The following is a 15,327-nucleotide window of genomic DNA, read 5'->3' as shown; positions in this document are numbered from 1 at the left end:
CTCCAACCTAGGTAAGAGAATGAGACCCCGCCTCAAATATACGAGTAAACAAATAAACTCTTACATAATAAAATTAATAAATTCCCTCTGTTCTGGCAGGGGGACTAAAAACTAATTATAAGTAAGTCCTCGATGCCATGGAAGATTTTAGCTTTCCATGTGAAAGAATCTTCTACAAATCTTTGGCTAGCTGTTTTCACCTCAGAGGTAGCTCAGCCAAGAAGTCTCCTTCCAGATTGTGACCTATTAATTTCTGTGTGTGTGTGGCATCTGGATCTTTTTAAAGCTTCTTAGGCTGAGCCGGGTGTGGTGGCTCACTCCTATAATCCCAGCACTTTGGGATGCCAGGGCGGAAGGATCACTTGAGCCCAGGAATTTTATACCAGCCTGGGCAACATAGTGAGACCCTGTCTCTGCAAAAAAAAATTAAAAATTAGCAGGGCGTGGTGGTGCATGCCTGTGGTCCCATCCACTAGGGAGTCTGAGGCGGGAGGATCACTTGAGCCCAGGAGGTCAAGGCTGCAGTGAGCTATGATTGCGCCCGTGCACTTCAGCCTGGGCAACAAAGGAGACCCTGTCTCAAAAAAAATAAAAAAGATTTCATGTTTCTAGAAGCAAATCTCTGGTTTGGTGCCTAGCATAGTCCAGCATACAGTAGGCGCTCTATCTTTTGCCCTTAACCCTTCTGAGCCTCCCCACCCAGATGCTTTCCTCAAACCTTTTGTCAAAAGGAGGTGTCTGGGCAGCTGGTGATGCTCATTCCCCAGGCACAGACTTCTGGGAAGGCAGAGGCCAGCGGCTGGCTGTGCGGGTGAGGCCTTGGGCCGCTGCAGCCCTTGGGGACTTGGCCAGTGTCCGGAAGCTGTGGGGGCTGGGTGGCATTTGATGTCCTGGCACCAGCACTGTGACTGGGCAGGCTGTGGCAGTTCTCTTATCGCCCACGCCCACTGCACTGGGTGGGTCAGCGTCACGGCCAGCAAGGCTGGCACCCGAAGGCTGCCTCCCCCAGTCCTGGCCTTGTCCAACAGCTCAATTTTCCCAATTTTTCTTCCACACCATTGCCGCAGCGTTATCTCTGCTTCTCCCAGTACCTGCCGAGGAAAAGGCCTGGGTTAGCTCCAGCAGGGCGTTGGTTTGACTCCTGGCTGTGCTCCTCACCAGCTGTGTGGTCCGAGCAAGCAGCCTCAGTGTGCCCGTCATGAAATGGGATCACACTAATGGTTAGTGGGGATGGGAGGAGTTGTTTTTGTTTTGTTATTTTTATTTGTTTGGTTTTGGTTTTTTTAGAGACAGGGTTTTCTGTCATCCAGGCTGGAGTGCAGTGGCGTGATCACAGCTCACTGCAGTCTCTGCCTCCCGGGCTCAAGCGATTCACCCACCTCAGCCTCCTGAGTAGCTGGGACCACAGGCATGCACCACCACACCCAGATAATATAGTTATTTTTTCTTTTTTCTTTTCTTTCTTTCCTTTTTTTTTTTTTTCTTTTGAGATGGAGTCTTGCTCTGTCACCCAGGCTAGAGGGCAGTGGTGCAATCTTGGCTTGCTACAACCTCTGCCTCCTGGGTTCAAGTGATTCTCCTGCCTCAGCCTCCCGAGTAGCTGGGACTACAGGCGCTCGCCACTATGCCCGGCTAATTTTTTGTATTTTTAGTAGACATGGGATTTCACCACATTGGACAGGCTGGTCTTGAACTCCTGACCTCAAGTAATCTGCCTGCCTTGGCTTCCCAAAGTGCTGGGATTACAGGCGTAAGCCACTGCGCCTGGCCAAGTTGAAGACTTTGGCTGGGTGTAGTGGCTCATGCCTGTAGTTCAAGCACTTTGGGAGGCTAAAGCGGGAGGATTGCTTGAACCCAGGACTTTGAGACCAGCCTGGGCAACATAGTGAGACCCCGTCTCTTTAAGAAAAATGGAAGAGGGTGGTAGCAGAGTCAGAGGAGGACATGGAACAACGGAAGCGAGGTGGGTTTGATGTGATTGCTGGCTTTAAAAATGGAAGAAGCGGCCAGGAGCCAAGGAATGTGGGCGGCCTCTAGAAGGTGACAGGCAAGGAAACAGATTTTCCCCTAAAATCTCCGAAAGAAACACAGCCCTGCCTACACCTCGATTGTAGCCCAGTGAGATGCATTTTGTACTTCAGCCCTCCTGAGCTGTGAGATAATAAATTTGTGTTTTTTATTTATTATTATTATTATTATTTTTGAGATGAGTTTTGCTCTTGTTGCCCAGGCTGGAGTGCAGTGGTGCGATCTCGGCTCACTGCAACCTCTGCCTCCTGGTTTCAAGAGATTCTCCTGCCTCAGCCTCCTGAGTAGCTGGGATTACAGGTGCACACCACCACGCCCAGCTAATTTTTTGTATTTTTAGTAGAGATGGGGTTTCACCACATTGGCCAGGCTCGTCTCAAGCTCCTGACCTCAGGTGATCCACCTGCCTCGGCCTCCCAAAGTGCAGGGATTACAGGCATGAGCCACCGCACCCATCCATAAATTTGTGTTTTTTTAAGCCACCAAGGCATTGGTGTCTTGCTACAGCAACGAAGGGAAATAATGCATTTGACCCTCAAACCACATGGGTGTGAGGGGCACCAACCCCCTGTGAAATTAGAAATCTATGTATGCCTTAAGTTTTTGTAGAGACAGGGTTGTGATCTGTTGATCAGGCTGGTTTCGAACTCCTGGCCTCAGGAGATCCTCCCACCTCAGCCTCCCAAAATGCTGGGATTGCAGGCATGAGCCACCATGCCCGGCCTGCATATAACTGCATATAACTCCGCAAAAACTTAGTGATAGCCTACTCTTGACTCTTAGCCTTACGGACAACATGTCAACGTTGTTGAAGCTGAAGAAAAGAAAAGAAAAGAAAAGAAAAGAAAATGTGGCTGGGTGCAGTGGCTCAGCCGGTAATCCCAGCACTTTGGGAGGCTGAGGCAGGCAGATCACCTGAGGTCAGGCGTTTGAGATCAAACTGGCCAACATGGTGAAACCACGTCTCTATTAAAAATACAAAAATTAGCTGGGCATGGTGGTGTGTGCCTGTAATCCCAGCTACTTGGGAGGCTGAGGCAGGAGAATCGCTTGAACCCGGGAGGTAGAGGTTGTGGTGAGCCCAGATTGCGCCACTGCACTCCAGCCTGGGCAATAGAATGAGACTCCGTCTCAAAAAAAAAAAAAAAAAAAAAGAAGAAAAGAAAAGAAAATGTTATTAAGTTGGTGCAAAAGTAATTGCATTTTTTTGCCATTCCTTTTAATGGAAAAAATATTAAATTGTAAGGAAAAGAAAATACATTTATTATTCATTAAGTGGAAGTGGATCCTCAAAAAGATTTTCAGAGGCTGGGCATGGTGGCTCACACCTGTAATCACAGCACTTTGGGAGGCCAAGGCAGGTGGATCATTTGAGGTCAGGACTTCAAGACCAGCCTAGCCAACATAGTGAAAATCCTGTCTCTACTAAAAATAATAAAAAAAAAAATAGGGGCCAGGTGCAGTGGCTCATGCCTGTAATCCCAGAACTTTGGGAGGCCAAGGTGGGAGGATCACTTGAGGTCAGGAGTTTGAGACTAGCCTGGCCAACATGGTGAAACCCCATTTCTACTAAAAATAAAAAAATTAGCCGGGCATCGTGGCTCACACCTGTAGTCCCCACTACTCGGGAGACTGAGGCACAATAATCGCTTAAACCTGGGAGGCAGAAGTTGCAGTAAACCGAAATCACACCAGTGCACTCCAGCCTGGGCGACAGAGGGAGACTCCGTCTTGAAAAAAAAAAAAAATGGTCTTCACATTGAGTGACCTGAGGAGGAAGAGGAAGGGGAGAGGTTGGTCTTGCTGTCTCAGGGGTAACAGAGGCAGAAGAAAATTGTGTTTAAGGGGACCCATGAAGCTCAAACCTGTGTTGTTCGAAGGTCAACTGTCCAAACATTGACTTGGGAGCTGGACAGCTTGGGTCTGCTGATTGAAATCTTTCACACCATGGGCACCTTCTTTCTCTCCAGGCCTCAGTTGATCTCTCTGTCAAATGGGGATAATGATAGGAGTTGCTGTAAAGATGAAATGAGGCGGGCTGGACATGGTGGCTCACACCTGTGATCCCAGCACTTTGGGTGGCCAAAGCGGGATTGCCTGAGCCCAGGATTTAGAGACCAGTCTGGGCAACATAACGAAACCCTGTCTCTACCAAAAATACAAAAATTAGCCAGGCATGGTGGCATGTGCCAGCTGAGGTGGAGGATCACTTGAGCCCGGGAGGTCATGGCTGCAGTGAGCCAAGATGGTGCCACTGCTTTCCAGCCTGGGTGACAGTGAGACCCTGTCTCCAAAGAAAAAAAAAAAAAGGATGAAATGAGGTGAACCATGTAACATTTTTTATTATGTTTATTTATTTATTTATTTATTGAAACAGAGTGAAACTGTGTTCAATGTACACAGTGAAAAAGACAGGGTCTCATTCTATTTCCCAGGCTGGAGTGCAGTGGCGCAATCTGAGCCCTCTGCAACCTCTGTCTCCCCGGCCTCAAAGATTCTCTCACCTCAGCCTGGCAAGTAGCTGGGACTACAAAGACATGCCACCACACCCAGTTAATTTTGTTTTGTTTTGTTTTGTTTTGTTGTTTTTGTAGAGACGAGGTTTTGCCTGTTGCTTAGTCCGGTCTTGATCTCCTGGACTCAAATGATCCACCCACCTTGGCCTCCCAAAGTGCTAGGATTACAGAATTGCGCCACCGTGCCCTGACTCTATTTTTACTTTTATTTTTAGAGACGGAGGCCGGGCACAGTGGCTCACTCCTGTAATCCCAGCACTTTAGGAGGCTGAGATGGGCAGATCACCTGAGGTCAGGAGTTCAAGACCAGCCTGGCCAATATGGTGAAACCCTGTCTCTACTAAAAATACAAAAACTAGCCGGGCATGGTGGTTGTGTGCCTATAGTCCCAGCTACTCAGGAAGCTGAGGCAGGAGAATCGCTTGAACCCGGGAGGCGGAGGTTGCAGTGAGCCGAGATCGTGCCACTGCACTCCAGCCTGGGAGACAGAGTGAGACTCAAAAAAAAAAAAAAAAAAAAAATAGAGACCTGGTCTTGCTCTGTTGCCAAGGCTGTAGTGCAATGGTGCCATCACAGCTCACTGCAGCCTGTAACTCCTGGGCTCCACTCATCCTCCCACCTCAGTCTCCCTGGTAGCTGGGACTACAGGCACGGACCACCACGCCCAGCTTATTCTTCTTATCTTTTATTTTTTATTTTTTTGAGACAGAGTCTTGCTCTGTCGCCCAGGCTGGAGTGCAGTGGCACAATCTCAGCTCACTGCCAGTTCCGCTTCCCGGGTTCACGCCATTCTCCTGGCTCGGCCTCCTGAGTAGCTGGCTCTACAGGCTCTTGCCACCATGCCCGGCTAATTTCTGTATTTTTGTTTATTTTTATTTTTATTTTTTTTTGAGACGGAGTCTCGCTCTGTCGCCCAGGCTGGAGTGCAGTGGCGTAATCTCGGCTCACTGCAAGCTCCGCCTCCCGGGTTCACGCCATTCTCCTGCCTCAGCCTCTCCAAGTAGCTGAGACTGCAGTCGCACGCTGCCACACCCGGCTAATTTTCTGTATTTTTAGTAGAGATGGGGTTTCACCACGTTAGCCAGGATGGTCTCGATCTCCTGACCTTATGATCCGCCCGCCTTGGCCTCCCAAAGTGCTGGGATTACAGGTGTGAGCCACCGCGCCCAGCCATTTTTTTTTTTTTTTTTTTTTTGAGACGGAGTCTTGCTCTGTCGCCCAGGCTGGAGTGCAGTGGCGCAATCTCGGCTCACTGCAAGCTCTGCCTCCCGGGTTCACGCCATTCTCCTGCCTCAGCCTCTCCGAGTAGCTGGGATTACAGGCGCCCCCCACCACGCCCAGCTAATTTTTTTGTATTTTTAGTAGAGACGGGGTTTCACCGTGGTCTCGATCTCCTGACCTCGTGATCCACCCGCCTCGGCCTCCCAAAGTGCTGGGATTACAAGCGTGAGCCACCGTGCCTGGCCTCTTTTTTTTTTTTTTGAGACGGAGTCTGGCTCCCTTGCTCAGGCTGGAGTGCAGTGGCCTAGTCTCGGCTCACTTCAAGCTCCGGCTCCTGAGTTCATGCCATTCTCCTGCCTCAGCCTCCGGAGTAGCTGGGACTACAGGCACCCACCACCACGCCCAGCTAATTTTTTGTATTTTTAGTACAGACGGGGTTTCACCATGTTAGCCAGGATGGTCTCGATCTCCTGACCTCGTGATCCACCGGCCTCGGCCTCCCAAAGTGCTGGGATTACAGGCGTGAGCCACCGCGTCCAGCCTTTTTTTTTTTTTTTTTTTTTTTTTTGACAGAGTTTCGCTCTTCTCATCCAGGCTGGAGTGCAGTGGGGAAATCTCAGCTCACTGCAACTTCTGCCTCCTGGGTTCAAGCAATTCTCCTGCCTCAGCCTCCCGAGTAGCTGGGACTACAGGTGCCCGCCACTACGCCCTGCTAATTTTTTGTATTTTTAGTAGAGACAGCGTTTCACCGTGTTAGCCAGGATGGTCTCAATCTCCTGACCTCATGATCCGCCCGCCTCGGCCTCCCAAAGTGCTGGGATTACAGGCATGAGCTACCACGCCCGGCCGCACTTGACTAATTTTTTTGTGTATTTTAGTAGAGGCAGGGTTTCACCGTTTTGCCCAGGCTGGTCTCGAACTCCTGAGCCCAGGCAATCCGCCTGCTTCGGCCTCCCAAAGTGCTAGGATTACAGGCATGAGCCACCGTGCCTGGCCTTTTCTTCCTAATATACATTCAGGGCTACTGAATAAAGAATTTATCCTTTCCCTGCAAATTCTACGTGTATCATGTATACAATTTTTTTTTTTTTTTTTTTGAGACAGGGTCACAGTCTGTCACCCAGGCTGTAGGGCAGTGGCGCAGTCACAGCTCCCTGAAACCTGAACCTGAACCTCCCGGGCTGATGTGATCCTCCCACCCTAGGCTTCCCCAGTAGCTGGGACTACAGGCACATCATACCCAGCTAATTTTAAAAAATTTTGGCTGGGCACAGTGGCTCACACCTGTAATCCCAGCACTTTGAGAAGCCGAGGCGGGTGGGTCGCTGGAACTCAAGAGTTTGAGACCAGCCTGGGCAACATGGCAAAGCCCAGTCCCTACAAAAACTATAAAAAAATTAGCTGGGTATGATGTTGTGTGTCTGTGGTCTCAGCAACTCGGGAGGCTGAGGGAGACTTGCTTGAGCCTACTGGATAGAGGTTGCAGTGAGCTAAGATCGTGACACTGTATTCCAGCCTGGGCAATAGAGCCAGACCATGTTTCAGGAAAGAAAAAGTTTTTTTTTTTTTTTTTTTAGACTCAGAGCCTACTTTGGCTCGGGAGGCTGCTCGATTTGCAATACAAAAAAGAAAAAATATTTTTGTAGAGACGAGGTCTCAATATATTGCCCAGGCTAGGGTCGAACTCCTCGACTCAAGCAATTCTCTTGCCAAATGTTGGAATTACAGGCGTCAGCCACTATGCCTGGCCTGAGATTCATTTAAGTGTAAAATTAGCAAATCTCCGCCGGGACGCAGTGGCTCACACCTGTAATCCCAGCACTTCTGGAGGCTGAGGCAGGCGGATTGCCTGAGCTCAGGAGTTTGCGACTAGCCTGGGCAACACAGTGAAACCCCAGCCAGCTCTACTAAAATGCAAAAAATTAGCCAGGTGTGGTGGCGTGCGCCTGTAGTCCCAGCTACTTGGGAGGCTGAGGCAGGAGAATCGCTTGAACCTCGGAGGCGGAGGTTGCAGTGAGCCGAGATCATGCCACTGCACTCCAGCCTGGGTGACAGAGTGAGACTCCATCTCAAAAAAAAATTGCAAATCTCCAACCTGGGAGAAATCCTGTCTCCACAAAAAAAATCCAAAAAAAATTAGCTGGGTGCAATGGTGTGTGGGTAGTCCCAGCTACTCGAGAGGCTGAGGTGGGAGGATCACTCGAGCCCAGGAGGTGGAGGTTGCAGTGAGCCAAGATTGTGCCACCACACTCCAGCCTGGGCAACAGAGTGAGGCTTTGTCTCAAAAACTAAAACAAAATTACCGGGTGCTGTGACTCATGCCTGTAATCCCAGCACCTTGGGAGGCTGAGGTGGGCGGATCACCTGACGTCAGGAGTTCGAGACCAGCCTAGCAAACATAGTGAAACCCCGTCTCTACTAAAAATACAAAAATTAGCCTGGCATAGTGGTGTGCGCCTGTAATTCCAGTTACTCGGGGGTGCTGAGGCATAAGAATCACTTGAACCTGGAGGTTGCGGTGAGCCAAGATGGGGCAACAGGGCAAGACTCCATCTCCAAAAAAAAACAAACAAGCAAAAAACGCAAATTGATTTTTAAAATACGTACCCTTGGAAAATTCTAAGCTGCGTTTTTATTTTCAGTGTTCACTCTACATACATGTATTATATATTGTGGCTATTCATTCAACAAATACTTATGAAATGTTTGTTTTATGCCAGGTGCTATGCTGTATACTGGGGACGCAGCCTGAATGAAAGACACACAAATCCATGTCCTTATGCAGGCAATAAGCAAGAGGGCAGATAATTAACAACCAATACGCAAATGTCTAACATGTCAGATGGTGATAAGAAGCAAAATTTATCACATCTGTAACCCCAGGGCTTTGGAAGGCCGAGGTAGGAGGAAGGCTTGAGCTCAGGAGTTTGAGACCAGCCTTGGGCAACATAGCGAGACACTGGTCTACAAAAAATTTTAAAATTAGGCAGGCATGGCGGTGTGTGCCTATAGTCACAGCTACTTGGGAGGCTGAGGCGAGAAGATCATTTGAGCCTAGGAGGTTTAGGCTGCAGTGAGCTATGATTGCTTCACTGCATTCCAGGCTGAGTGACAAAGCAAGACTCTATTTGATAATAACAACAAAGAGAAAGTCATAGGGGCCAGGTATAGTGGCTCATGCCTGTAATCCCAGCACTTTGGGAGGCCAAGGTGGGCAGATCACTTGAGGTCAGGAGTTCGAGGCCAGTAGTAGAGACATGGTAAAAGCCCGTCTCTACTACTAAAAATACAAAAATCAGCCAGGCGCGGTGGTGTGTGCCTGTAGTCCCAGCTACTCGGGAGCCTGAGGCAGGAGAACCACTTGAACCTGGGAGGTGGAGGTTGCAGTGAGCCTAGATGACACCACTGCACTCCAGCCTGGGTGACAGAGCGAGACTCTGTCTCAAAAAAGAAAAAAAAAAAGAAAGAAAAAAAATAAAAGGTCATAGGACAGAGAGGAAAGGGATGGTTGGGATTTTTTTTTTGTTTTTTTGTGGGTTTTTTTTGAGATGGAATCTTGCTCTATCACCCAGCCTGGAGTGCAGTGCCAGGATCTTGGCTCATTGCAGCCTCGACCTCTTGGTCTCAGGTGATCCTCCCACCTCCACCTCCCAAGTTGCTGGGACTACAGGTATGTGTCACCACACCTGGGTAATTGTTAATTTAATTTATTTATTTTTGAGACGGAGTTTTGCTCTTGTTGCCCAGGCTGGAGTGCAATGGCATGATCTCGGCTCGCTGCAACCTCCGCTTCCCAGGTTCAAGCGATTCTCGTGCCTCAGCCTCCCAAGTAGCTGGAATTACAAGCATGCGCCACCTCGCCCCGGCTAATTTTTGTATTAATAGAAACGGGGTTTCTCTGTGTTGGTCGGGCTGGTCTCGAACTCCCAACCTCAGGTGATCTGCCTGCCTCGGCCTCCCAAAGTGCTGGGATTATAGGTGTGAGCCACTGCGCCCGGCCTTACCTGGCTAATTTTTGTAATTTTAGTAGAGATGAGGTTTCACAGTGTTGCCCAGGCTGGTCTCAAACTACTGTTCTCCAGTGATCTGCCTGTCTCAGCCTCCCAAAGTGCTAGGATGACAGGTGTGAGCCACCATGCCTTGCCAAGGTGATATTTCAGGCAAGGCCTGAAGGCAATGGAGCTGTATGGACATCTGGGAGAAGAGCATTCTAAGCAGAGGGACCGAGCAGCTAGTGCAAAGGCCCTGAGGTCAGACCATGCCTGCTGAGCGTGGGACATACCCAGGAGGCCAGTGAGGCTGGAACAGAGTAAGCCATGGAGAGAGAGAGGGAGGAGGTGAGGGCAGGGAGGTGACAGGGCAGATCATGCAAGGCCTTGTGGGCCATGGTGAAGAGCTGGGCTTTTTCCTCGGAATGAGGTAGGAACCATGGAGGTTTCTGAGCAGAGCAGGGATGTGTCCTGACTTAGGTGTGCACAGATGTCTCTGGCCGCTATAGCGAGGATAGAAAGTGTCTGTGTTGGTCCAGGCAGGAGATGACAGGGCTGTGTGAAAGGGTGGATGCTTGAGGAGCAGGTGAGAAGAGGTTGGATTCTGGATAGCTCTGAAGGCAAAACTGACCTCAAGCAGAGAGGCAGCCCAGGTTCCTGGCCAGAGCACGTGGGAGGATGGAGCTGAGTCATGGGATAATCAGAAGCTTGGACAGGCCAGGCGCGGTGGCTCACACCTATAATTACAGCACTTTGGGAGGCTGAGGTGGGAGGATCCCTGAGGCCAGGAGTTCCAGACCAGCCTGGGCAACATTGCAAGACCCTGTCTCTACTAAAAATACAAAAAATTACCTGAGTGTGGTGGTGCATGCCTGTGGTCCCAGCTACTCAGGAGGCTGAGGTGGGAGGATCGCTTGAGCCCAGGAGGTCAAAGCTACAGTGAGCTGTGATTGTGCCACTGCACTCCAGCATGGGCGACAAAGTGAGACCATGTCTCAAAAACAAAAAAGCTTAGATGCCGCCGCACTGAGTATGAGATGCTCACATGTGTTGGGGGGAGACGGATGTCACATGGGTGTGCAGCTCAGAGACAAGGGTTTCCAGAGGGCTTAACTTTTGGGATTCCTCAGTGTGGAGCTGGTGGGTGGGGCCTGAATAAATTGTCCCCAGGGTACCTCGTGTAGTTGGGAAGAGAAGAGGCCTGTGGCTCGCTCTCTTTGTCCACTGCTTGGAATGGGTAGGGTGGGACCAGCCAGCCTTTGGGCTGGCAGAGACTTCGAGAACCACAGGGCTTCTTTAGGAGTCTGGGTCACCCCAGGGCATGACTTGGCGCCTCGGGCCTTGCCTGTGGTCCAGGTATTTAGACAGGGCCCCTCTGCTGGAGGCTACTAGGAGGAGAGGACGCCTTTTTAAGGATAAGTTGAGTTAGTGACCAGAGCCCTGCCTGCGAGTCCTAGAGTCTAAGGCAGCAGCTACAATTATTGGACACCAACTGTATATGATCATGCTGACTGTATAACCTCATGCTGTCTGTGTGCCCCCAACACTAAATGTATATTCCTGCTGAGGATACCTGCACGCCACCAGTATAATGCCATGTTAACCAAATAATCGGCGGCACTATAAATATAAATATTCAAGTAGAGGCAGGTTGCGGCGTGGTGACTCGTGCCTGCAATCCCAGCACTTTGGGAGGCTGAGGTGGGAGGATTGCTTAAGGCCAGGAGTTTGAGAGCAGCCTGGGTAACACAGTGAGATCCTGTCTCTATTTTTATTGTTTTGTATTTTATTTTTTTTGAGGCGGAGTCTCGCTCTGTCGCCCAGGCTGGAGTACAGTGGCATAATCTCAGCTCACTGCAACCTCCACCTCCCAGGTTCAAACGATTCTCCTACTTCAGCCTCCCCAGTAGCTTGGATTACAGGTGCCCACCACGACACCTGGCTAATTTTTATATTTTTAGTATAGATAGGGTTTTGCCTTGTTGGCCAGGCTGGTCTCGAACTCCTGACCTCAGGTGATCTGCCCGCCTCTGCCTCCCACAGTGTTGGGATTACAGGCGTGAACCACCACACCCGGCTAATTTTTGATTTATTGATTGATTGATTGATCTTTTGAGACAGAGTCTTGCTCTGTCACCCAGGCTGGAGTGCAGTGGCGCGATCTCGGCTTATTGCAACCTCCGCCTCCCGGGTTCAAGCAATTCTCCTGCCTCAGCCTCCCAAGTAGCTGGGACTACAGGTGCGCACCACAACATCCAGCTAATTTTTGTATTTTTAGTAGAGACGGGGTTTCACCAAGTTGGCCAGGATGCTCTCGATCTCTTGACCTCATGATCCGCCCACCTCTGCCTCCCAAACTGCTGGGATTATAGGCTTTAGCCACCACACCCAGCCTATTTTCTTTTTTCTTTTTGTTTTTCTTTTTTTTTTTTTTTTTTTTTTGAGACAGAGTCTCACTCTGTCCCCCCAGGTTGGAGTGCAGTGAGGTGATCTTGGCTCACTGCAACCTCCACCTCCTGGGTTTAAGCGATTCTCCTGCCTCAGCTTCCCAAGTAGCTGGGATTACAGGCATGTGCCACCACACTGGCTAACGTTTGTATTTTTAGTAGAGAAGGGGTTTCACCATGTTGGCCAGGCTGGCTTAGAACTCCTGATCGCCAGTGATCCACCCGCCTCAGACTCCCAGAGTGTTGGGATTACAGGCGTGAGCCACTGCGCCTGGCCTATGCCTGCTCTTTGAGGTCTGTTTTGGTTTCATACTTTAGCCTCATTTTGCAGTTGAGGAAATTGAGGCTTAAGGAAGATAAGGCCTTTGTAAGTATCCTCTAGTTCAGAGGGTGCAGAAGGAGCATTTGAATTCAGGGCGACCCAGGAGGATGTGGGCTCCACAAGGGTGGAGATTGGGTCTCTCTCCTTCCTCACTGTATGCGGTGCCCCGCCCAAGGCCTGCACCCACTAAGGGCTGAGTAAATACTTGTTCTAAGGCCAGGCCCAGTAGTGCACGCTGGTAATCCCAGCACTTTGGGGGGCCACGGTGGGAGGAGCCCACGAGTCCAGGAGTTAAAGATGAGCCTGGGCAACATAGCAAGATCCCATCTCTACAAAAAAAATTAAAAATTAGCCGAGTGCAGTAGAGCACCTGTAGTCCCAGCTACTCGGGAGGCTTAGTCAAGAGGATGGCTTGAGGCAGGGAGGTCGAGACTGCGATGAGCTGTGATTGCACCACTGCACTCCAGCCTGGGCAACAGAGGGAGATCCTGTCTCAAAAAAAAAAAAAGCAGCAGACAAAAAGAAAACTAATTTCCTGCACAGGCTGGAGAAGTTTTCGGCACCAACACTCCACAGTTGGTTGTCTGGGTTTGGGCCGTGGCCCGTTTTCCCTCCTAATGCCTCAGTTTCCACACCTGCAAAACGAAGCCACAGAAACGCCCTTTCAGGGTGGCCAGGGGTTCTAGGCGGCATCGCCCGGTGGCGGAGTGTTCCCAGGGTGAAGACGCAGGGTTCCCGGGTGGGGGCGGGGAGGGCTAAATCCGGCCGGCCGGTGAGTGGCGGGAGCAGCTGCCGCCCCGCCCGCGCCCTCCCGGGTTCTTCAGTCTGGGCAGCTGCCCAGCTCGGGCCGGTCTGACCGGTTTGGGCCGCCCCGCCTGGCGCTGTGCTGGGAGGAGCCGCCGCCAGTCGCGCGGTCAGTGCCTCCCTCTAGACTCGGGAGGGCCGAGGGGGCGCGGGAGAGAGGGCGGGCGGCCGCCGGGGCTGGTCGCCTGCAGGGATGGGGGACGAGCGGCCCCACTACTACGGGAAACACGGTAGGCAGCGACCCCGGCCCGCAGCCCCGGGCCGACCCCTCGGTCCCTCGGAGGGGGCCTTGAGAGGACATGGGGCGCAGGGAAGGGGGCTGGAGGGGGAGCGCAATTGCAAATCTGCGCCTGGAGCTTCCCCACCATCAGCCAGGCCCCCTCACCCCACTTATCCCTTGGAGCCTCGCAGACGACCCTCCTTACTCTCCCCGACCCGAAGGACCTGCCCCGGTACCCCTCTGCTTGGCACTGCTGCCGGCGCCCCCTTCCCCCTATCCCACCTCAGACCTTCCCCATCTCCACCTGGTTCCCTTGTGGCCACCATTTCAGCCCTCTTCCCAGTGGGTGGCCGCCAATTAATAAATTTGTTCACAATTGGTGATCCCTCCTTCCTCTTCTGTCCTGGCCTGTCAGAACTGGGGGCTTGGGTGGGTCACCTGGAGGTGGATGAGGCAGAAAATTCCACAGGTCTCTGAATTTTATTCTTGCCAAGGCAAAGACACCCCTAGGGGCTTTTGGGAGGGGGGCTCTCCCAGCCCTGTCTTGGTTCAGGTCTCCAATCCCATCCATCTTAATCTTCTTAACTTTCAGGAACGCCACAGAAGTATGATCCCACTTTCAAGGGACCCATTTACAACAGGTAAGGGCTCTGGGTTTTGGGGGGTTCTCCCCGCTAATACTACCCCAATCCCTGTCTCTTCACACCCCCTCCCATCTGTTCTCCAACAGACTGGTGACAAATATTTGAAACTTTTTTTTTTTTTTGAGATGGAGTCTTGCTCTGTCACCAGGCTGGAGTGCAGTGGCGCAATCCCAATCTCGGCTCACTGCAACCTTTGCCTCCCGGGTTCAAGCAATTCTCCCACTTCAGTCTCCCGAGTAGCTGGGATTACAGGCATGCACCACCACACCCGGCTAATTTTTTTTTTTTGTTTTTGGTACTTTTAGCAGAGATGTTTCGCTGTGTTGCCCGTGCTGGTCTCGACCTCGTGAGCTCAAAGTGATCCACCTGCCTTGGCCTCCCAAAGTGCTGGGATTACAGGTGTGAGTCACCACACCTGGCCTGGACTTAATTTTTACCATGTTTATATTTATTTATTTATTTATTTTTGAGATGGAGTCTCGCTCTGTCACCCAGGCTGGAGTGGTGCAATCTCAGCTCACTGCAACCTTCCCCTCCTGGTTCAAGCACTTCTTCTGTCTCAGCCTCCCCAGTAGCTGTGACTACTCAGAGGCTACTCAGGAGGCTGAGGCAGGAGAATTGCTTGAACCCGGGAGGTGGAGGTTGCAGTAAGCTGAGATTGCGCCACTGCACTCCAGCTTGGAGGACAACAGCGAGACTCTGTCTGAAAAAAATAATAACAAAAAAATAAAATGCAGCCAGGCACGGTGGCTCACACCTATAATCCCAGCACTTTGGGAGGCCAAGGCAGGTGGATCACTTGAGGTCAGGAGTTTGAGACCAGCCTGGCCAACATGGTGAAACCCTGTCTCTACTGAAAATACAAGAATTAGCCGGGCATGGTGGCGGGCACCTATAATCCCAGCTACTTGGGAGACTGAGGCAGGAGAATCGCTTGAACCTGGGAGGTAGTGGTTGCAGTAGGCTGAGATCGTGCCACTGCGCTCCAGCCTGGGTGACAGAGTGAGACTCCCTCTCAAAAAAAAAAAAAAAATTCTAGCTTGGGCAACATAGCAAGACCTTGTCTCTACAGAATATATATAAATTTTAAAAAAAATGTGTGGTGGTGTGCACCTGTAGTCTCAACTACTTGGGAA

At 50.9% G+C, this 15,327-nt stretch overlaps 1 protein-coding gene across 5 annotated transcripts in view; it reads left to right on the top strand.

Annotated features, from left to right (window-relative positions):
* Window positions 1-15,327, top strand: part of SLC44A2 (solute carrier family 44 member 2) — a 43,021-nt gene that overhangs the window by 9,910 nt on the left and 17,784 nt on the right. For 3 of the 5 annotated variants that reach the window (XM_030820863.1, XM_030820860.1, XM_030820861.1), the window contains exons 1-2: window positions 13,382-13,557; window positions 14,140-14,188. In XM_030820863.1, coding sequence (XP_030676723.1) covers window positions 13,521-13,557; window positions 14,140-14,188 — 86 coding nt within the window. In that variant the 5' untranslated portion in view covers window positions 13,382-13,520. Of the gene's footprint in view, window positions 1-13,381; window positions 13,558-14,139; window positions 14,189-15,327 lie in introns of those variants that run through there. The other 2 variants (XM_030820864.1, XM_030820862.1) reach the window with 1 other exon arrangement.

This window comes from Nomascus leucogenys, chromosome 10, assembly GCF_006542625.1.
Source record: "Nomascus leucogenys isolate Asia chromosome 10, Asia_NLE_v1, whole genome shotgun sequence".
NCBI classification, from domain to species: domain Eukaryota; kingdom Metazoa; phylum Chordata; class Mammalia; order Primates; family Hylobatidae; genus Nomascus; species Nomascus leucogenys.
This window is presented reverse-complemented; position numbering and strand designations above follow the sequence as displayed.